The 19,605-nt window shown below is 63.4% G+C and overlaps 4 protein-coding genes across 8 annotated transcripts; 1 reads left to right on the top strand and 3 right to left on the bottom strand.

Moving 5' to 3' along the window:
* Window positions 1-10: 10 nt before the first annotated feature.
* On the bottom strand, window positions 11-4,441 carry HAGHL (hydroxyacylglutathione hydrolase like). Of its 3 annotated transcripts, none has more exons than XM_061210042.1 (11): window positions 4,284-4,441; window positions 3,596-3,683; window positions 3,079-3,161; window positions 2,440-2,623; window positions 1,992-2,056; window positions 1,786-1,903; window positions 1,598-1,706; window positions 1,418-1,521; window positions 1,100-1,201; window positions 724-803; window positions 11-404 (listed from the first exon to the last, which is right to left on the bottom strand). In XM_061210042.1, exons 4-11 carry the CDS (start codon window positions 2,542-2,544, stop codon window positions 236-238), a joined length of 852 nt encoding a protein of 283 aa, XP_061066025.1. In that variant the 5' UTR covers window positions 2,545-2,623; window positions 3,079-3,161; window positions 3,596-3,683; window positions 4,284-4,441; the 3' UTR covers window positions 11-235. The 3 variants fall into 3 exon arrangements, with proteins under 3 accessions (XP_061066025.1, XP_061066026.1, XP_061066027.1); XM_061210043.1 differs by having other exon boundaries at window positions 1,100-1,198; XM_061210044.1 differs by lacking the exon at window positions 1,100-1,201.
* CCDC78 (coiled-coil domain containing 78) lies at window positions 3,914-7,679 on the top strand. Its single transcript, XM_061210048.1, has 14 exons — window positions 3,914-3,982; window positions 4,218-4,337; window positions 4,425-4,511; window positions 4,707-4,859; window positions 4,938-4,994; window positions 5,119-5,186; window positions 5,312-5,390; window positions 5,478-5,603; window positions 5,814-6,005; window positions 6,099-6,239; window positions 6,361-6,404; window positions 7,111-7,177; window positions 7,253-7,353; window positions 7,462-7,679. The coding sequence occupies exons 1-14, from the start codon at window positions 3,923-3,925 to the stop codon at window positions 7,571-7,573; spliced, it is 1,407 nt and encodes a 468-aa protein (XP_061066031.1). The 5' UTR covers window positions 3,914-3,922; the 3' UTR covers window positions 7,574-7,679.
* A 7-nt stretch (window positions 7,680-7,686) lies between these two features.
* On the bottom strand, window positions 7,687-9,269 carry ANTKMT (adenine nucleotide translocase lysine methyltransferase). Of its 3 annotated transcripts, none has more exons than XM_061210045.1 (6): window positions 9,210-9,269; window positions 8,896-9,059; window positions 8,570-8,674; window positions 8,330-8,470; window positions 8,068-8,118; window positions 7,687-7,938 (listed from the first exon to the last, which is right to left on the bottom strand). In XM_061210045.1, exons 2-6 carry the CDS (start codon window positions 9,055-9,057, stop codon window positions 7,717-7,719), a joined length of 681 nt encoding a protein of 226 aa, XP_061066028.1. In that variant the 5' UTR covers window positions 9,058-9,059; window positions 9,210-9,269; the 3' UTR covers window positions 7,687-7,716. The 3 variants fall into 3 exon arrangements, with proteins under 3 accessions (XP_061066028.1, XP_061066029.1, XP_061066030.1); XM_061210046.1 differs by lacking the exon at window positions 9,210-9,269 and adding an exon at window positions 9,142-9,174; XM_061210047.1 differs by lacking the exons at window positions 8,068-8,118; window positions 9,210-9,269 and having other exon boundaries at window positions 8,896-9,135.
* Window positions 9,270-12,720: 3,451 nt separating this feature from the next.
* On the bottom strand, window positions 12,721-14,900 carry METRN (meteorin, glial cell differentiation regulator). The gene is made up of 4 exons (XM_061209486.1): window positions 14,803-14,900; window positions 14,112-14,512; window positions 13,138-13,197; window positions 12,721-13,061 (listed from the first exon to the last, which is right to left on the bottom strand). Exons 1-4 carry the CDS (start codon window positions 14,898-14,900, stop codon window positions 12,745-12,747), a joined length of 876 nt encoding a protein of 291 aa, XP_061065469.1. The 3' UTR covers window positions 12,721-12,744.
* Window positions 14,901-19,605: the final 4,705 nt, after the last annotated feature.

Here is a 19,605-nt window from a genome sequence, read left to right as displayed (position 1 = left end):
TCAAAAAAGACACCTTTCAAAGCTTTATTCAAAGTTCAGGAGCCCTGTGCACCCCACTAGGCTGGTTCGCAAACACCCAGGTCTCAGGGCTCACTGTGGCCCAGAGAGGGGCCCCGGGTGTCCAACACCAGGAAAGGCCAGGGCGCCCACCCTCTAAGGCTGGGCAAGGCTGAGGAAGGCTCCATCCTCCTGTGGGCCAAGGGAGGAGGGGCGTGTGGCCCAGCCCACGTAGGGCTCACTTCGGCCGGGGCATGCTCAGGAGCCCCCACTGCAGCGCAAGGAGTGCCCGGGCCTGTGGCTGTAGCGGCTCAGCTGCCTGCTCAAAGCTCGCTCGCTCCTTGCAGAGCACTTCCAGGACTTCAGCTGGGGCGACCTTCCCTGTGAACTTGCACACAGGCTCCTCTCTGTGGGGAGAGGGGGTTTGATGGGAACCGCTGGGCAAGCTGGACGTGGCGGTGGAAATGAAGCCACTGTTGGAGGGCACTTAAAGAGCAGCCTCTCCCTGGTGCCAGACAGCCCAGTAACCAGTCCCCTGACACCTCCCTCAGCATCCAAATGACTGCCAGGGAGGCCCAAAGGACAACAGTCCAGCCCCGTGCCAGCCTATTCAGCAGTGTGGCCCCTGGGGAGGACACAGGTCCTCCCGACACGCGCTGGCTCAGGCCCTGCGATGTGCTCCCCAGCCTGCCCCACAGGAGGGCCCGCACGCTGGTCAATACTCACGCCACCCTCAGGAAGGGGTTGTAAAGGAGCTCCTCGCCCAGGGTTGAGGGCACAGTGGGCATATCATCCTCATCCCTCTTCTGGAATGACCACAGGCCTTTGTCACAGCCTTGTCTGGCAGCTCCAGGCAGCTTGGCTCAGCTCACCAGTCTGGGGGCTTGAGCCTAGACCCTGAGGGCAGGCACTCATGGGCCAGACCTGCAGGCTGCCCAGCTCCCCTCCCTCACCAGTGGGAGCCTTGGCTGGCAGAATGCCCTGGGCCAAGCCAGGTCTGGTCACCCGGGTCAGTCATGGCGGACTCCCCTGCAGTGCCTCCCTGGTTCCAGTCCTACCCCACCCTCCAACCTTGCCACTGAGAGGGGAGGAGTGGTCACACCTTGGCCCATGATAGCTTGGCCTTCACGTGGTTGTTGCAAGGCTCCACTTTTTGTGCAAACTCGAGGTTGCCCAGTGTGTGCTCGTGACCACAGAACACCTTCTGGAGAAAGAAGGCACTTGGGGTGCACAGCACCACCATAGGCAGAGATGGGCAGAGACACTCACCCCAGTGGCGCAGCCCCTCCCCCCTCGCCTGTTCCACTTGTCCCCACAGCTGGCAAGCAGTCATCCTGAACCCTGGCATAAGACAGGTGCAGAGCACACCAGTTATGTAGGAGGCTGGGCCCCATGAGAGGATAAGGGGCAGGCTGCTCACTGTCTCAGGAGGCAGGGTGCCCAGGGTCTCCACCAAGCTCTGGTACATCTGCTGAGCTGTGGTCTCCAGGCGTGAGCCGCAGCCGGCCACAGACAATGCGTCCCCTGGGGAGTTGGGTGGGTCAGAGAAGGTGGATGGGGCAGAGGGAGGTGGGGTGGGTAGGCGCAGGGCAGCCGGTACCCGAGAACACGGCGGGCGGGTCCAGACACTCATCTTCCCACAGGAAGTAGCTCATGTGGCCCGAGGTGTGGCCAGGCGTCAGGAGGCAGCGCACGTGGATGGCCCCAAACTATGGCAGAGGAGCAGGTGGGCCTGTAAGGTGGTTGGGCCCAGGGCGCTCTCCCCACCCCTCCTGAGTGCACGCTCACCCGCAGCTCCTCGCCATGTGCCAGCCTGCGGGTCAGTGCACAGATGCGCTCATCTGCGCCCAGCACCACCAGGCCAGGCAGCAGCCTCGCCAGCTCCATGTTGCCCCGGGCGTGGTCCCTGCGGATGGGCGGAAGCAGGATCACATGGGGTCAGGGTAGGGTAGGGGTGACACCCTCCTGCCTCAGCCCGCCCTGATGGCACTCACCAGTGGTGATGGGTGGTCAGCACAGTGGTCAGTGATACCCCCTCCCGGCCCACGATCTCCAGCAGCTGAAAGGGATGGGAGTTAGGGAGATGCAGATGGTCCAGGTGGCTGCCTGTGTTGGGGCGCCAGGCCCGGGTGCACAGTGCCCCAGGCAGGGGACGGCCCTCGGGGTAGGGGAGATCCAGCAGACAATTACTGAGCACCCAGCGCACACAGTACAGTTTGGCACCATACGCAGGGAAAAGAGACCCGAGACGGCTCTAACCTCAGAGGAGACCCAAGATAATCAAGAAACCCTAAACGCCAAATAACCAGAGATGAGAGAAAAGGGGAAGGATCTGGCCCCGGCAGCGTAGTCTGGAGAGCCTCTCGGAGTGCGGACTGATGGTCGCGGCCTACGATGCCTGGGCCCACAGCTGTGCTCGCGCCGCCCAAAAGCTGCCCTCACCCTTTTGGGCACGGCCACGTCCACGGCCACAGCCTCCCGCGTGTGCTCCTCGATGACCAGGTACATGTAGTTGTCCTCAAGCACAGGGATGACTTTGACCTTCATGGTCGCAGAGCTCAGCCACCCCGCGCCTCCTGAGCCCCTTCCTCAGGGTGGGACTACCCTCTCCAGACCCTAGGCAGGGCTGTGCGTGGGAGGGGTCAGCTCCACAGACACGCTGGGGGCCAGGAAAGGAACCGCGCTCCCTGCTCCCTGCTCCCGGACTTGCCCGAGGGCCCTTGAGGAATCCCAAGCTCCAGGCTTAAGTTGACCTGCAGCTGCGGGGACCAGTCTCTCGCCAAGACTCAGCCCGCCGCAGGCCCCGCCCCCGGGCAACAGGCCACACCCCCGATGAACCGCGCCCTCTTCCGGCTCCGCCCCCAGCCACGCCGCTGCCCCGGTAGGCCCCGCCTGCCTCCCAGGCTCCGCCCCCTCCCCAGGTGCCCTCCCGCCGCAGCGCGACCCTGGACCAGCCCCTCTCCAGACCCCGCCCCTCAACGTCCTTCCACAGGCCCCGCCCTCCCCAGGCCCCGCCCTCCCCAGGCCCCCTCCCTCCGAAGTACGACCCCGGCCCGCCCCCTTTTCCGGTCGTCCACTCACCCCCACGGGCTGCGCCAGCTGGTCGCAAGGACTGCCTGAAGGACAGCCGGACAGAGGCGGGCCTCGGGCGCCTGTCACGGGGCCTGGACGGAGCGCGCCGCTCACTCGGGCCGCCGCTAACGGCCCGCGCCGCGGAGGCGCCCGCCCGCCGGGTCGGCCTGGAACCTGCGCGCGCGGGGACCTGAGCACGGTGCACGGAGCACGCGCGTGCGCGGGAGGGAGCGCGTGCGTGCCCGAAGGGGGCTGTGCGCACGTCTGGCCAGTCGCGCCCGGCGCTGCGGCGCTTCTTCCGCGAAGCCCTCCTGGCACCGGGCTGAGACAGTCCTCCTGAGTACCCCGGACCCGGATTGGGACGTCTGAGCCCGCTTCCGTCAGGCTGAGGGGTGCAGGGATCTGTCCAGTTTGTTTGCCTGCCCGTCCAGTGCTCGGCGTAGGGGCCTAATGAGTGTGCGAACCCACATGGTAGAGCAAAGCGCGCCGTGTGAGGACAACAGTAACAGCAGCGGCATCTCCATACCATGCGCGCTGTCCCACACGTCCCCAGGCTGGGCCCTCTATGCACTCGTGGTTCCATCCGCGTCCCTGATAAATGCTGGGGTGCCGATCTGCGTTTCCCAGATGAGGAAAAGGAAGCCGGAAAGAATGGATCGCCAAATATGGAAGAAGTTGAGAGTTTGCACCCACCTCCCCAACCACTGAACTGTCCTGCCTGCCCTCGTGGGCGGGGCCCCGGGAGTCTCCTGGGGACAACAGAGGCCTTGGCAACACAAACCACTGTGTTGCAGCAACAGGCCAGTAGTCGAGGCGGCACCGGGCTTGGGGCAGCCCAGAGTCCCTTTTGCCTATGGAGTATGTGGCAGCCCCAGGCCCCAGGCCAGGGGCCCCACCTCGGGCCACCAAGAATGTGAGTCCTCCCAGGACGCTGCTGCTTCTGGGCTCGGGGGTTCTCCCTGTTCCCTCAGAGACCAGGAGGGGTGTAGGTCCTCCCAGGACCTCAGCCTGATCCTGGCTGTGGGAGGGCCTGCCCCAGCTCTGCCAGGCTGAGGGCGTGGGGGTGGATGGCTGGTGGCTTCATGAGAGTGGAGGCCACAGCCCAGGTCTGAGACGCACCTGGGGGATGAGTGGTGGTGCCTCCCTAGGTTCTGCCGCGGGCCGAGACCTGGCTGCCAGGAGTCCCTGGGGGTGCCCCAACCTGGGCCACCAACCTTGAGACAGAGGTTCCCTCAGATCTAGAGCTGAGTGAAGAGCAGCGGCTGCAGGTGGGTGTGGTGGCCCTCGGGCACTGGCAGGAGGGAGGGCATCCCCAGGGCCCCACAGGCCCCACCTCTCATCCTGGCCATCCACAGGTCTGCAAGGAGCTGGTGGACCTGCAGATCAAAACCCATCGCCTGAAGGAGCAACACGAGGCTGAAATCTTCGAGCTGAAGAGTGAGGTGGGCATTGATGTGTGCCTACGTGTGCCAGCCTGAGGGCATGGGGGGAGGGTGCACACTTAGTGCCAGAACTGTGAGGGGTGCAGGTGTGCCCCATGTGACTGTGCACACGCAGTGTCTGCGAGTCCCCACCTGTCCTGTGTGTGCTGTGTCCCTGTGGATGCCCAGATGGATGATGACCTGGTCACCCCGCAGGTCCTGTGGCTGGAGAGCCGGGTGCTGGAGCTAGAGCTGCACGGAGAGCAGGCAGCCCCAGCAGAAGCTGATCCGGGGCACCGCCAGGCACTGGCACAGGAGCTTGGGCACAAGGCCTGGGGGCAGGGACACTCCGACCTCCACAGACTCCAGGTCACCATGAGCGCATGGGTGGAAGCTAAACGGGTCCAGCAGGGGAACAGTGAGGCTGAGACCGGCTCTTCTGTGCAGGCACAGCCCAAGGACTTCCTGACCCCTGAGAATGAGCAGCAGAAGCTGGGGGATGGTGTGAGTGTGCAGCCACCTAGCCCGGGAATCTGTTGAAGTTTCTCCCAGCCCAGGGTGGAGGTGGGGCAGTGCAGGGGGCCCAGAGCTTGGGCTCTCACCCAGCCAGCCCTTGTGTACCCCACAGCCGCAGGGAGAAGTAAATCGGGCGCCAGAGCAGCACAGGGCTCGGCAGCAGGCACTGGAGACGCGTGTGTGAGTGACTGCCTCACCTGGGACAGGAGGGCCCAGCAGGGCACAGTGAGCAAAGGAGCTGTTCTTAAGGGGCAGAAGGAGTCACCTGCCCTGGGCCCGGCTAAGCCTCATACCCATGTCTGCAGGGCAGCCCTGGGCTGGCAGCTGCAGGGAGCCCAGGAGGAGGCCAAGACAGCTGGGCAGCAACTGGCTGCACAAGCCTTGGTGAGGCCCACCCCTACCTGCTTTGAGGTCTGGCTCAGCAAAGGTCCACCTTGCAGGACATAAATTCAGGGCCGTCTCCACCCCCAGGTATTGTCTGCCTGCCGGGGCCAGCTCCACCAGGCTGAAGCAGAGAACGCCCGGCTGCAGCTGCAACTCAAGAAGCTGAACGAGGAGTACGCCATCCGACTGCAGCACTGCGCCCGAGCCGTGGCTGTGAGCACTGGGCCGGTTGGCCCTGTGTTGAGTGGGAGGCCTCTGGTCCTGGGGAGCCCGAGTCTGGCCTGGGTGTGCTAGACCACTTCAGAGAGACTCTGACCTTGTGGGAGGCTTCAGGCCCACCCAGCATACTGTCGTCAGACCAGCTCCATAGAGGGAATTGGGGGGAGGTGTGGACCCGCCCCAGCCCGGCCCTATCTCCTCCAGGGGTATGCAGATGGTGCAAGCCCAAAGCCTGCATCCACAGCCCTTCGGACATTCCTGGAAACCACTCTGGAGGACATTCGGGGGGCGCATCACAGCCGTGAGCAACAGCTGGCCCGGGCTGCTCGCACCTACCGCAAGCGCCTGGCAGATCTGAGCCGGAGGCACGAGGAGCTGCTGGCTGCCCAGAGGTGGGCCCCTCCCTGAGCTGGGCACCTGGGGTGGAATGGCCCTAGGTGACCTGGTGCGGGGCTTAGTGTGCAACAGGTGCTGCTGGATCCCAACGAGGCACCCAGGACCCCCAAGGCTACCTCTGGTGCAACCACCTCAGACATGGAGCCGCCACCCCTGCACATGGTCACCAAATTTGGCCACCTGAGGGAGGACCAGGCTAGGCTGGAGAAGCAGCTCCAGAAGCTCCAGGCCCAGGTGACACCTCCCTGCTGCCCCACAACTCGCCCCAGGACCCATCCCAGGCTCAGCAAAGCCCCAACCCCAGGGCCTCTGAGCAGCCTGCCTCATTCAGCAACCGCTGCTCTTGTTCCCACAGAAAGAACCCAGTGAAGCCTCTCAGGGGGGCCCATTAGAGCCACAGTGAGTACCTGGTGTGGGTGCTGGGGAGACCCATTCATTTATCCTATGAACTAACTGCTTAGAGGGGTTCTGGTTGCTGCAGTGAACAAGGTGGCCCATCTGTATTCTCCAGTCTCGGTCTGCTTATGAGACACTAATAATTGCAGAAAAACCAACTGCCTGGAGAGAGGAGGGACTATCCTCCTGGATGGGAGGGGGCTACCCTTGAATGGGAGGGTCAGGGAGAGACCCCGAAGAAAGGACACTTCAGCTGAGACTCGGAGGACCCATAGCTGAAGACCTGTGGTGGCATGGACGGTAGAAGTCTTGACCCCAGGACAAGGCAGGAGCAGGCTACCTGGTGACCTTCAGCCTTTGCCTCTGTACCTTCTGCAGTGGGCAGAAGCTGGGACAAGTCGCCTGCCTGGGGTTTTGGGAAACCCCCCAGCATGGGGGGAGGCCCCCCCCATAAGCATCCTTACAGACACTGGGGTCACTGTCCCAGCTGGCCTTGTGGCTTAGCTTTCCCTGAGTGGCCAGTGGCTGCCCCCATGCACAGATGACTCCAAGCCTCACAGGGCCCATAGTGGAAAGGCAGCCCTATACTGTCCCAAACTCGCTCCCAGCAGGCACCTCAAGGACCTAGGGGCCCTGACTTGAGCAGGGTCATTGGTCAAACCTGGGTCCATGCCAGCTTTCACGTCCACCCCTCCTCCTCCCCTCACAGGGGCCTGGAAGCTGCATCCTGGGCCCAGATCCGCCAGAAGCTACAGGACTTTTCCCGTGGCACCCAGGTAGTGGGCAAAGCCTGGCCAGAGGCCCCTCCTCACACTGTGCCCAGGCTCATGGCTTATGTTCCCCCATTCCAGGCAGAGCTGGAAAGGGAGAGAGCACAGCTTCTAGTCCGAGCCATGATGGCTGAGGAGCAACTTTCTGAGCTACAAGAGTACGTGGACCAGCACCTGGGCAGGTAGGCTCTAGAGGTGGGCTGGGTAAGACCCAAGGACCTCAGTCCCAGGCACTAGCAGCAGGGCTTGTCCACAGCCCGGTGGTGACTATGCCTAGTTTCTCTGAGCAGGTACAAGCAGGAGATCCTGAGGCTGAGGAAGCTGGTGGGTACAGGGAACCCCTGGAAAGCGGGGGCCACACCTCCAGCCAAGCTGCAGCACCCAAGGACCTGCAGCCGTTAGCTGGTCAACAGATAAACTTGGAGCAGAACTCTTCACAGCCAGCATGGAGCCCTCCCCACAGCACCCCCTTGGGAGATCATTCCACCCAGCTCTCCACCCAACAAAAATCAGGCTGGAACCCACTGAGTCTTTATTGTGTCCAGTCAGCCAACCTGAGAATTGGGGGCTCCAGGTACAGAGGCAGAACTAGGCCCTGGGACAGCCTGCCCAGCTGGCCCACCACTGTGGACATCATAGGCCCAGACGCGGTCCAGGCCCTCACCCAGTACAGCCACAGGTTGCCAGGTGGGGAGGGGGAAGCGCCCAGACACCACTCGGGCTCCTGCAGGCAACTCTGCCTGTAGCTTGTCCTCCAGCAGTGGGAGCTATGGGAGAGAGGGGAGGTTGGGGTGGGCAGGGTGGAACACAGCTCCCCCTACCCAGCTTCTCCAGGCCCAGCACCTACACTGGGGATGGCTCGGGCCTCCCATGGGGTGAGCAAACCCCAGACCTACCACGCTAGGAGCCAGGAACACAGACACATTGTGGCAGTCCCTCAGGCTCACCTGCAGGAAGAGGAAATCACCCCAGCAGGGATTGGGGCCCCAGCAGGGAAAGAGGCTTGGTGGGCATGGGGTAACTGCAGCTTCCAAGTCCCAGCTCCAGCCGGCCCAGGTGGCAGAGGTGCCTGGCACTGTCAGCAGGGTGGCCAAGCTAGAACTGGAAGTATGGAGATCAGGGGTGGGGTCTGAGGGGGTCCAGGACTCCCTGGATTACCTTCCAGAGGTTCTCACGGCGGTAGCTGACATTGCCCACACATCCTGCCCTCCAGGCATGCAGCCACGCCAGCCCCACCAGCCACGGGTTCAGCTCATAGCCCACAGCTGGGCGGAGACCGCATTTGTGGGCAGCCAGCACCTGTGGGCACAAAGAGCGTCAGGACCAACAGATGGGGAGGTGCGCTCACGGGAGGGGTCAGCAAAGACACGCCCCAACACACACAAACACGGTCCTTACAATCCTGCCGTCGCCAGAGCCCAGGTCCACCATCTTTCCTGGACGGCCTCGCAGCAACGACAACACGTGCTCCACCTGCCTGGCACTCGCGCCAACATAAGGCACCTGTACAAGGAAGCAGGCGGGACTGTGAGGGTGGGGGGCCTGCCTCCTGGGCTTCCTTTCTTAGAGTGGCCTGTCCGGTCCTACCTAAAGGCGGTCCCAACCCACAGCCGGATCGGCCCTGGAGTAGCTGCACCCTCCCCCTTAGCGCCACACTCCAGGCCCCGCCCCCAGCCCGGGCCCGCCCAGCCGGCAGCTGGTCCCCACACCCCTTGGCCCAGCACCTGCAGCCGCAGCGGCACGCGGCGGAAGCCCGGCTGCAGCAGCAGCGCCCACACGGCGTAGGCGACCAGGCCCGAGCCCGCCGCCACCTGCAGCAGCTCCAACGCGCCTAGCCGCCGCTCGCGCAGCTCCGTCAACGCCTCGGCCGGGTCGTCCTGCTCCATGGCTGCGGGAGAGCGGCTCAGGGTCGCCCCACCTCAAGGCCCCTCCCCGCCTCAGGTCCGAGACCCTCATGCCCCGGCCCGGACCTGGAGAGGGCCGGCCTCCCCACCGCCCCCGGCCTGCACGGCGCCCCTCCTTTCCGCTCCGCGCCTACCAGACCCGCGCCGCCGCGCCGGAAGAGGCGGCCGCGGCGAGACACCGGAAGCGGCCGGGAGAGCCTGCGCGTCCGGTCCGCTCGCGTTCCGCTCCGTCCGGGTCCAGGGACCCTCCCGCGGGTTCCGAACCGCGGAGCCCTGGGGTCCGGGGCTACCCTCGCGGGTTCTGGCCGCACAGCATCCTGCCTGTAGCCCGCGTCGCTCAGCTTCGTTGGCCCACGCCGCGGATGGTTGCTGCGGGCCTGTCCTGGGCGCTGCGGACCCCTGGGGCTGCACATCCCAGCGCGGGGAGACGCCCGAGGGAAGCGGTGCCGTGGATCCAGTTAACTGGCAGCAGAGGCCCGTGCGGTGTGGCTGGAGCCCAGGGGCGGCGGTCAGCCCGGGGGCAAGGGCTCACCGGGGAGACGCCGCCCCGCACACCCCGATAGCCAGCCAAGCCCAGGAGCAGTCGCGGCGAGGCCACCCGGGCCCCTCCCACGGCTGAAGGCAGTCAGCCCGAGTGCGCAGGAAACGCAGGATGCGCAGGGTTCGGCGGGGGCGGTGGGAGTTTGAGCTTGGCTGAGGGGCAGGGCGGAGGGGGTTGATAAGGAGATATTTAGCAGAACCGGGAAGACATGCTGGCTCTCTTTGAGCGTCATGGGAGGGGAGCCGGATGTGAGGTGCTGGGCGCTCTGGCAGCTGGCCCAGTCAGGAGGATGGGAGGAAGAGCCCCAGGAGCTGGGGAGACCACCTTCCTTGTCCAGAAAATGTCACACACACGAAGAAAGATTGAGTTCCCGGAAGTGACCTGATGAAGCCTGGGAATGGGAGAGGCAAGTTGGGGGGCAGAGCCAGGACCCCCTCCTCACCCCACCCTGAGGCCAAACGTCCTTGAGTGGCGGAGACTTGTCTGCACACAGGCCCTGGCCTGGCTCCTCATCCATCCACGCCATCGGTCAGGAGGGACGGAGGCTGCTTCAGACAATGCAGGCATGCTGGAGACCACTGCCCCCATCCCCAACTGCAGACTGCCGCACACTTGGCCCCAGCTGCCCCCACTTGGGAAAGACAGGTGTTCCTGTGGCAGGAAACCCTGGTGCCCTGCTCCCAAGACCTGAGCACTGGAGAGGAGGAGGGCTGCTCCCCACCCCCATCTCAGAACCTCCTGTCTCCTTCCTGGCTGTCACTGGGCCCTCCCCATAAAGGGAGGATGTGCACTGAGCTTACACAGCATCCCATTCTTGTCTTTTTTGTTCCTTGTATTATTCCTGGTGCCTAGAGCAGCACCTGCTACCTAGAAGAAACTCAATAGAAGCTGGTCGACTGAATGAAGGCACCTACCCTGACTCCCTAGTGTGCACACCCAAAAGTCCCTCACCTTCACACCTGCACCCTGCTCCTCACCTTTGGGCACTGGGCACTCGAGTGCATACCTGTGTGAGTGCACATGCCCAGAGGTGCCCCAGAGGCACCTGCTCCCATAGCCCCAGCCCTCATGCTCACCCACACCGTTTCCCCTTGGCCACTCCCCTGTGGGCAGGCATGAAGCCCCTGGCCCAAGCCTTCCAGGCTCCTCCCAGAGCACCCTGGGGCTCCTCTGGCCCTGTCAGCCACACCCACTTCTGCCCTTTCTGCTCCTTTTGATGGTTGCAAAGCCAACACTTTCTCTGGAGGAGGGTGTGTGCATAGGAGGCGCTTCCTGGGGCAGGTGGGCAGAGGCCAGTCCAGCCTAGGGCCCAGCCCAGAGAAGATGCCCTACGTTTTTCTGGACAAATGGTCCCAGAGGTAGTCCACAGTGACCACACTGGGTGTGGCCATGGGCCTCTGTCCAAACAAGGCTGTGGGGAGCTGGCCAGAGAATTAGGGCAAGAGCCAAGGGTGAGGTGCTCCTCAGCCCTGGAGGGGAAACCCTCCTCGGGTCGGGGTCTGCATGGGCAGTGCAAAAGCCTCCCAAGACGGAGAGGAGGATGGCAGGAGAGCACACTCACCTCCTCCTCTTCTGGTCTCTACTGAGATACTCCCTGGTGGAGGGAGGGGGAAACAGGGTTACAACGGTCTGCAGTCCAGGAGAGAGGTCCAGGCTAGAGATCCAAATGTGGGGTCATCAGCATGTTGATGGTATTTAAAGCCAGAAGGCTGGCCCAGTTCTCCAATGAGGGAATGTCGAAATGTGCGTGGAGAGGAGAAGAGGTCTGGTGCCTGAGCTCTGAACAATCCATGGGTGCCAGTTTGAGTTTGGGGACGCGAAAGGGCACAGCAAGGAGCCTCAGGAACAGCAGAAGGTGGGAGGAGCCCAGGGGAGCCTACCATCCAGGGTGACTATGCTCCCACCCACAATTCTCACCAGTCCCCACAGCAAGTGGCCCGTCCAAGTGAAAGGACTGCGTACCCGACACGAGTGTAGCCTTAGACAGCCCGCCCCACGGAAACTCCAGGGCAGCCACTGGAGTGATGCAGTGTCCACACAGGGTGTGGCCACATGAGGTACCTATATCAGCCGAATCTGGCAGAAGTGGCCCTGTGTATCCTTGTTCCTCTCCCAGCCTCAGTTCCTGCCTGCGGGATGGCGGGGCCCCTTCTCCAGTGAGGGCTGCCAGGCAGAGATGGGAAGTTGTTTCTGGGGCTCAGCCCAGGCACCCCACCAGACCTGAGCTGTGGCCCTCTTTCCCAGGAGCTGTGGGGCTGGGTCAGCAGAGTCAGCTCCCTCTGGGTTCAGTAGTCCCACGTGCACCCCCATCCTGGGGCCTTTCAGCCTCAGGGCCGTCAGCTTTGTCCAGACTGCGCTAGCCCTTTATGTGGCTGAGGCTGGAGAGGAAGGCGGGGGCAGCGACAATGAGGCCAGTGGCGGGAAACGGTCCTTAGAGACCCCATTGTGTGCCCCTGCCCACTAGAAATGGGCAACAAGCAGGACCCTGCAGAAGAGACCCCACAGCCGTCAGGATGCTGGGCACGTTGCAGGGGCCTGTGGACAGAGGGGCCCATTCTTCCCCAGGGGCAGAGTGGGGCCAGGATGATTCTGCTGGGCTTGCAGCGAACTATGCGGGGAAGTCGGTGGCCCGCCAGATTGCAGCTCCTTCCCTCAGATTGGGAGTGGTGTCGCCTGCCTCCCCCTACAAGGGCCTCCACCCACCTCAGACCTTGGGTGTTATGGCCCCCTTTCCACTCCCACTCTGAGCAGTGGAATCACCTGGCATTGGGGGCAGCAGAGCTGAGGGTGACGTGAGTGGGGGGTCCCTGCATGCCCCCACCCAGCAGCAGCCCCTCTCCAGGGCGTGGGCTGGGTAGCCTTAGACATGGCACCACTGTCCCAGAGCCTCAGTCTCTGGCTCTGTGAAGCGGGAACTGGGCAGTGCCAGGGGCTGTGGGAGGATAAAGTGAAGTGAGGCAGGCCCAGGGCTGGGCTCAGGCACGAGCACCCGATGCACATTGGCTAATGCAAGCAGCGTTCTTATTGGTTATTGCTATTACCTCGGAGGCAGTTGGTATTGTGATGCCATCTGGAGGCCACCCCCCCACCCTCCTACCCCCCTCCCGAGCACCCTGCTCCCAGGCCCCTCAGTCCAGCACCACCTCACAGGGGTGGAGGTGGTCAGCATGGGCAGCCGTGTAGGCACGGCTGAATTCCTGGAAGCGGGGTGCACAGCCCAGCCAGGCCTCACCAAAGCGGCTCCAGCCCATGAAGAGGAAGGTGCCAGGGCCAGGGTGGACGCCGCAGTGCAGTGGGGTGCGAATGGAGGCCTGCGCCTGTCCCCCAGGGCCCCCCACCCGGAACAGCGGCAATGTCTGGCGAAGGACACGGGCGGCGGCCACGGTGATAACAGACTCCTGCAGCTCTGTGTCGTGGGCAACCCCGTGGATGGTTCCATGGATCACTGTGGGGACACATGTTGGCCAGTGGCATTCAGGGGAAGGCAGGCCCCTGGCTCGCCCCACAGGGGGGACACTCACCAAAGTCGCTGGTGCACACAGCCAAGAGGAGCTCGGCATCACTGCAGGGTCTGCAGGCACCTGGCATGCAGGGGAGGTCATGAGTGGAGGCCCTGCCCTCTCCAGGACTACCTGAGCCTTCCCCCAGCTGGACACAGGATAGAGAGGGCAAGCTACCAGACCCCCCTCAGGGCCTGATGGCAACTGGGGGTCTCAGGGACCATGTGTACACACCCTGAAGACACCCTGTACTTGGAGTGACACTGCAGGCTCGTGCATGCATCACACACACGCACAGACATGAGCCTGGGGGCTGTGCCCAGCGTGCAGGCACAAAGACCCACCGAGCTGGAGCTCAAGGGTCTGGGTGCACGAGGCACACGCTCTCGCACACCCATCTCCAGGCAGCACCAGCAGGCGGTAACCCCTTGGTCTCCCAGAGCTGCTTCCTGGGGCCCAAAGTCACCGGCCCAGCCCACGTGGCAGGAGGTTATGGTGGATTCGAGGGTCAGGAGACAGAGCAGAGACCCCCATCCCCTGTGAGGTTAGGCTCCAAGCTCCAGGAGAGCAAAAAGCTGGGCCTGGTGCCCTGCCGGGAGGCGGGGCTGCATCTCCATGGTGACCGGGCTCACAGTGGACTTCTGTTGTACTGGGCTGGGGGAGGGAAGGGAGGTCACCGCTGGGCCAGGGAGCCCTGGACAGCTTTGGCCGTCATCCCCTCCCCCAACCCTTCAGGGACCACGGGCCCGGGTTGCCCTGCCCGGCCTCCCCTTCCGGGATTCTGCCCTCTGTCAGCAATTTCCCTAACCCGCAAGGTGAGGGCTTGCCCCTCCGCCCCCACCTGTCCTGGCGCTGCTACTCACTAGCTGTGTGCCTTTGACAGGCTGCCTCGGTTTTTCCCTCTATGCACTGGGGAGGACAGGCAGGTTCCCACCCAGCGAGGCCAGGGAGCGACTGCACGACTCCCACCCGTCCCCACCCAGACCTGCACTCACCATCCGCACTGAGGCCGTGGGCCTGCGGAGGCAGCTCTGGACGCCCGTCCTCCCGCAGTTCGAAACGGAAGGAGGCCACGCGACGGCTGATGTCGGGATGCGGGGTGGCCTGCAGGAAGAGGGCCCGGCGCTCGCGGGGACCCCAGCGCACGCATCGGCCCCCGGCCGGGCCTGGGCCCTCGGCCAGCAGCAGCTCCAGCACGCCGCCCGCCCGCTCCGCGAAGACTTGGGCGCCTGCGAAGGGCCGCGCCGGCCGCAGGCAGGCGATGCCGGGCCGCGCGCCGGGGTCGGAGCCGCCCAGGGTGAGGCGCAGCGCCCCGGCCGGGTACAGCCACTCGATCCCGCCCTCCGCACAGACCAGGGCGAGCTGTCCCACGCTGCCGGGCTCCTGGGTCAGGCCGCTGCGGACCGGACGGGCGGTGCTGAGGCGGGCGGCCGGCGTCCACACCCGGCCAGCCCGCTTCCCCTGCACCCTCTCCCCGCAGCCATCAACAGCTGCGTCCACTTTGTGGAGAAGGAAACTGAGGCCCAGCGTTCTGGGACTCGGCGGGGGGCGGGGAGGGCAAGGATTCGGTGCCGGGACGGAGCGCCCCCATCCCAAAGGGCTGGCGCCACATCTTCCAGCCCCCTCCTGAGGGGCGCGCAGAGTCCCAGGGGGTTGGCCCGCGCGGGGTTCCAGTGGGGCTCGTACCTGCCCCTCCAGCTGCAGCGGTCCTCCGAGTAGCCGGCGCGGGCGGCCGTGGCCAAGAGGCCGAAGCAAAGCGCGCAGAGCAGCGCCGGGGGCGGCATGGCGCGCGGGGACGCGCGGGGGCGCGCGGGGGCGCGGCGGGAGCAGCCGGGGCGTTGGCCCCAGCCCCGCGCAGCCCCCACCGCCCGCGCCTGCCGGCCGCCCACCCGGCCGGGAGCCTAGAAGCTGCCGGGAGGCAGTGGGCGGGCCGAGAGGCCAATCGCGCTGCGGTGCCCGAACTTTCCACCAATTGCAGCGGCGCTCTCGGGGGTGGGAGGACCAGCCCGTGGCCCAGGAGGCGCTGGGGAGGGGGCTCCACGGCCGGACGTGTTCCGTGTCACCTCCTCGAGGTACCCCCCTACTTCCCCCCGACCCCCGCCTCCAGCCTCGCCTTGCTTGCCGTCCTGGTCGGGCCACTGTCCTCCAAGCCGTTGGCTGGCCGGGGTGGAGGTGGTGCCCACTGGAACCTCTGGGGGAGGGGAGTTCATCTGGGTGGCTCTCTCAAAGACTGGTGCCTAGGCTTCCATCCCCCGTCTCTCCCTAACCTGGCCCTGGTGACTTCCCACAGGCCACGCGGTAACCCAGCGATGAGGGTCCAGGCACTGGGGCTGCAGGCACCGTGGAAAAGCAAGGACAGCTTTTTGTCCTTGCTCCTCCTTTTTGTCCAAGGAGCAAGGACAGCCCTGAGCCCCAGAATCAGGCCCCTAGTAGGTCGGGACAAGCTGACACGGGGCCCGCTCTCATAGAGGAAACCCCGCCCCCAATGTCAATGTGTAGGCCAGGGAGGGGGTGGGGAGTAGGTTGTCAGGTGGGGACTGGAGAGAATGCCAGACAACAGGGAGGAGCAGACAGCCTTGGCCAAGGCCCTGAGGTGTGGACCCAGTGGATGGGACCCAAGAGCCTGATGAAACCATGGGGTCAGATTACAGAGGCCTTAGGCACAAACCCAGGACTCCAACCTCACACTGGAACCCTTGGGATCACTGAAAACTTTAGGTGACATAGACTCTCTGCCGCCTGTGGGTGTGAAGTTTTTTTTTGGCTGTATTGGGTCTTTGTTGCTGTGCGCGGGCTTTCTCTAGTTGCGGCGAGCGGGAGCTACTCTTCATTGTGGTGCGTGGGCTTCTCTTGTTGCAGAGCACAGGCTCTAGGCACGCGGGCTTCAGTTGTTGTGGCACACGGGCTCAGTAGTTGTGGCTCGCGGGCTCTAGAGTGCAGGCTTAGTAGTTGTGGCGCACAGGCTTAGTTGCTCCGTGGCGTGTGGGATCTTCCCTGACCAGGGCTCAAACCCATGTCCCCTGCATTGGCAGGCAGATTCTTAACCACTGCGCCACCAGGGAAGCCCGGGTGTGAAGTCTTTACCCCACTGTCCCCCCACCCCAGCCCTCCTGCTGCCCTGGACCAGAAGTGCAGGCTGACAGATGAAGGCAGATGGCGCCAAGGGGAAGGGGGGCATTGGAGCAGCTGCCAGACTGAGCATACCACTGCCCCCTCCCCTGGCTCCAGGGCCCTTCAGGGCCAAAGAGGGTCAAGGCATCCTCAGGGCTCAGCTGGCCCCTCGCCCTGGGCAAGGTGGGGTGGGAACCAGCTATCAATCATGATAGCCCAAAGGTGGACACAAGCCAAGTATCCATTGACAGATGATGGGTAGACAAAATGGGGTCTATCCATACTGTGGAACATTATTCTGGTTAAAAAGGAAGGAAATTCTGCCACATGCTACAACATGGATGAACCTAGAAGACATTATGTTCAGTGAAATAAGCCAGTCACAAAAGGACAAATATGAGTCTATTCATTTGAAGTACCTAAAATAGCCAAATTCATAGAGAAAAAGTAGAATGAAGGTTGCCAGGGGCAGGGGGATGGGGAGTTGGTGTTTAATGAGGACAGAGTCTTCAGTTTGGGAGGATGAAAACGTTCTGGGGATGGTGGTGACGGCTGCACAACAGTGCGACTGTACTCGACACTCCTGCACACTTAAGACGTGGTTAAGATGGTAAGTTTTATGTGTATTTTACCCAATTACAAATTTTAAAAGTGGTACACAGGGCCTGGCGCTGGGCACATAGAAGGCAAAAGAGCCTCCACTAGAAGGAAGGGAGCGGGCACCCCAGTCAGCTGCCCTTGCTGAGACAGTGGGTCCACTTCTGGCGAGTCACTGGGGCCCTGACTGCCCTTGCATAGGCCTGGGAGGCCGACAGTGGGCTCCAGGCGCCCTCTGGTGGCAGTGTGAGGAGTCAGCCTCAGACCCACCTCCCACCAGTCTGGGGCCCCTGGCTCCCCACCCTCCTCCTCCCCCGGAAAATTGGCTAGTGTCCGTGGGTGCCTGGGAGGGGTTCCTAAAGGGTGACCTAGTCGAAAGGACTGAGCTGGCCCCCTCAACACCAGGCTTCCCCTGCCTTCTGCCCCAGCTGATTCTTCAAGGGGCCCAGTGGTGATGCTGTCACCCACAGAAGACCACAGAAGGCTGCCTCTCCTCACAGCTCCTGGCCCCACGCCCTGTGGGTGCTTCCCTGAAGTACCCAGTGTCATAAGCCATCAGAGGTCTGCCACCCACACGACAGGGCGCCCAGAAGGCCACGCCTGGTCTTGCTTGCTGTGGGTGCAGGAGCAGACATGCTCAGTAAATACCTGGAGAGTGAGTGCATGGATCGATGAATGATACCCCAAATCTCAGGTAACTCCCCCAACATCTGTGCTCGGTTTGGAGGCTCCTTCATGTGCCCCCAGATCCAGACCCTTCAGCGCCCTGACCCTCCAAAATGGGCCTCTCTGCATTCCCACTCAAAACCCAAGTCCTGGCAGAGGACTGGAGCAGATGCTGGGACAAGGAGCAGTCCAAGTGAGCCCTGCCCTCCAGCAGGGGAGGCAACCCCACGGGGTAAGGGGCACAGGTGAGGAGCACATGTGACCGAGGCGGGGGCTGGGCTGGTCCGGGGCCTGTGGGAGCAACACAAAGGCCAGATAGAGGCAATGGGGGTGGAGGGATGGGAAGAGTGCCCCAGGTCTGGATGGAGCTTAGGGCCAACCAGGGACAGGAAGCTGGCCAGTGGGAGGTGGAACTTGGCTTCAAGGGGACAGTGAGCCTAGCTCCTGAGGAAATGGTGAGAAAGCCCAAAAGGGTCAAGTTCTCCCAATTGCCCAAGACCTCCCACTTGGGCTCCCATTTCAGCAGAAGCGGGGGAGAGGGAGAGATGGGGGCTAAGCAGAGGCCAGCTCAGCCTTGCCCCCAGCTGAGCCTGTGGCCGCCCAGACCACTGCAGCCAGGACCTCTTGAATGTGTGCTCTAGTTGGCCCAGGGCTGGGCGCTGCACCCCTTGGAGGGGCTGGGAGCAGGGGACAACGGGGACAGTTCCCACAACTGAGAGCCAAGGGGTGCCAGGAAGCTGCCACCAAGTGACACGCTCCAGTGGTGCCCACCATGAACACTGGCCTGGAATGCTCCTGACCAGCCTGACCTACGGAGCCCTAGGGTGCTGGAGTGACCAGCCCTCCCAGAGACCCCATCAGGGAGACAGTCATATCTGCCAACTCTTCCGGGCAGCCTGAGCTGGTTCCGCTTCACCTGCACACCCCCCCACCTCCACTCCCAGGTGGAATCTGGCCTTGCCCACCTATGAGCCTGTACCTTGGGGCACATGACAAGTTTCCTCCCTTGATGAGAAATCCACCCCCCTCCCCACTCCACATACACCTTGCATCTTCTCTAGGAGCCAAAAACGCAGCTGCAGATTGATTTGCAGCTGAGCTAAAAATAACTGCCAGGTTCCAGCCAGGGCCCGGGAAAATATCCCATTGCTAGGAGACGTTACTGGGAGACCGCCATTGCTAGGCAACAGGGTTGCCATGGTGACAGCTGGGCCCTGAGTCATCCTCAGCCCCGGCTGCTCCACCCCCCTGCCCCTGGTGAGTCGGGCCTGTGTCCCGGGAGGAGGGAAGGCAGGGAGCAGAAGCTGGAAGCAGCAGAGAGGCCTGCTGCCCACCGCCCGCCACCCACAGCTGCCAGGGCCACCCCACGCTGCGAGGTTCTCACTTCTGTGGGCGCCAATCTGGCTTCGGTGGTGAGGACTGGCAAACACACTTGTGGCCTTCCCACCCCACATGGTCCCCTCCCCAGGCACTCTCGGGGCTCCTGCCTCTGGGTGGGGAGCAGAGGCAGTGAGGGGCCCAGTGTCCATGTTGCCCCACAGCTTCAGAGCAGGAAGCTTCAGAGCAGAAAGCTTCAGAGCCAGCCTAATCACTAGGGAGCACGAGGCTCTCACCACCTGTGCTGCACTAGGATCTTCAGGGCAACCCCTTGGACCCCAGACTCATTTTCCAGGCGGGGAACTACTTGTCTGAGGCCCCATCCACAGAGGGAAGATTTGGGCCCAGGCATGTGGTTCCAGGGCACACATATCACCCCAGAACTCCCAAGGAAAGGCCTGAGGACCTCCTGTGAGGAGCTTCAGGGAGTTTCAGAGCCACTGCCCCAGGCCTCCAGAGCCATGAGGGTGACCTCCATGGTAAGAAGCCCCATTCCCTGATGTGACAGTGGCTCCCTCTCTCATAGTCTTCCAAGGTCTCAGATCCTCACCCCCTCATGCTCCAGAGCTGGAAAGCCCCAGCTGCCTGGACTGGGGAGACTCCTCCATGCCTGGGCATCAAGACAAGGGGTGCTCCAGTTGAGGGGTGAAGGTACTCCAAGTGAGGGGATGCTCCAGGTGAAGGGATGCTCCAGATGAGGGGTGCTCCAGGTGAGGGGATGCTCCAGGTGAGGGGTGC

The sequence above is a fragment of the Eubalaena glacialis genome, chromosome 13 (assembly GCF_028564815.1).
Source record: "Eubalaena glacialis isolate mEubGla1 chromosome 13, mEubGla1.1.hap2.+ XY, whole genome shotgun sequence".
Taxonomy (NCBI): domain Eukaryota; kingdom Metazoa; phylum Chordata; class Mammalia; order Artiodactyla; family Balaenidae; genus Eubalaena; species Eubalaena glacialis.
Note: the sequence above shows the minus strand (reverse complement) of the source record. Positions and strands in the feature narration are given on the sequence as shown.

What these genes read in the sequence shown, in the direction of transcription:
- HAGHL (XM_061210042.1), bottom strand. Translation starts at nt 2,544, where the DNA reads ATGAAGGTCAAAGTCATCCCTGTGCTTGAGGACAACTACATGTACCTG. An exon ending in CTGACCACCCATCACCACTG is followed by an intron (nt 1,904 to 1,991) that starts GTGAGTGCCATC and finishes GCCCATCCGCAG; the next exon opens with GGACCACGCCCGGGGCAACA. An exon ending in AACCCCTTCCTGAGGGTGGC is followed by an intron (nt 405 to 723) that starts GTGAGTATTGAC and finishes CTCTCCCCACAG; the next exon opens with AGAGGAGCCTGTGTGCAAGT.
- CCDC78 (XM_061210048.1), top strand. Translation starts at nt 3,923, where the DNA reads ATGGAGTATGTGGCAGCCCCAGGCCCCAGGCCAGGGGCCCCACCTCGG. An exon ending in GTGAAGAGCAGCGGCTGCAG is followed by an intron (nt 4,338 to 4,424) that starts GTGGGTGTGGTG and finishes GGCCATCCACAG; the next exon opens with GTCTGCAAGGAGCTGGTGGA. An exon ending in TCTTCGAGCTGAAGAGTGAG is followed by an intron (nt 4,512 to 4,706) that starts GTGGGCATTGAT and finishes GTCACCCCGCAG; the next exon opens with GTCCTGTGGCTGGAGAGCCG.
- ANTKMT (XM_061210045.1), bottom strand. Translation starts at nt 9,057, where the DNA reads ATGGAGCAGGACGACCCGGCCGAGGCGTTGACGGAGCTGCGCGAGCGG. An exon ending in GCTCTGGCGACGGCAGGATT is followed by an intron (nt 8,471 to 8,569) that starts GTAAGGACCGTG and finishes TTGTGCCCACAG; the next exon opens with GTGCTGGCTGCCCACAAATG. An exon ending in GCCGTGAGAACCTCTGGAAG is followed by an intron (nt 8,119 to 8,329) that starts GTAATCCAGGGA and finishes CTCTTCCTGCAG; the next exon opens with GTGAGCCTGAGGGACTGCCA.
- METRN (XM_061209486.1), bottom strand. Translation starts at nt 14,900, where the DNA reads ATGCCGCCCCCGGCGCTGCTCTGCGCGCTTTGCTTCGGCCTCTTGGCC. An exon ending in CCACGGCCTCAGTGCGGATG is followed by an intron (nt 13,198 to 14,111) that starts GTGAGTGCAGGT and finishes CCTGCATGCCAG; the next exon opens with GTGCCTGCAGACCCTGCAGT. An exon ending in TGTGTGCACCAGCGACTTTG is followed by an intron (nt 13,062 to 13,137) that starts GTGAGTGTCCCC and finishes GTGTCCCCACAG; the next exon opens with TGATCCATGGAACCATCCAC.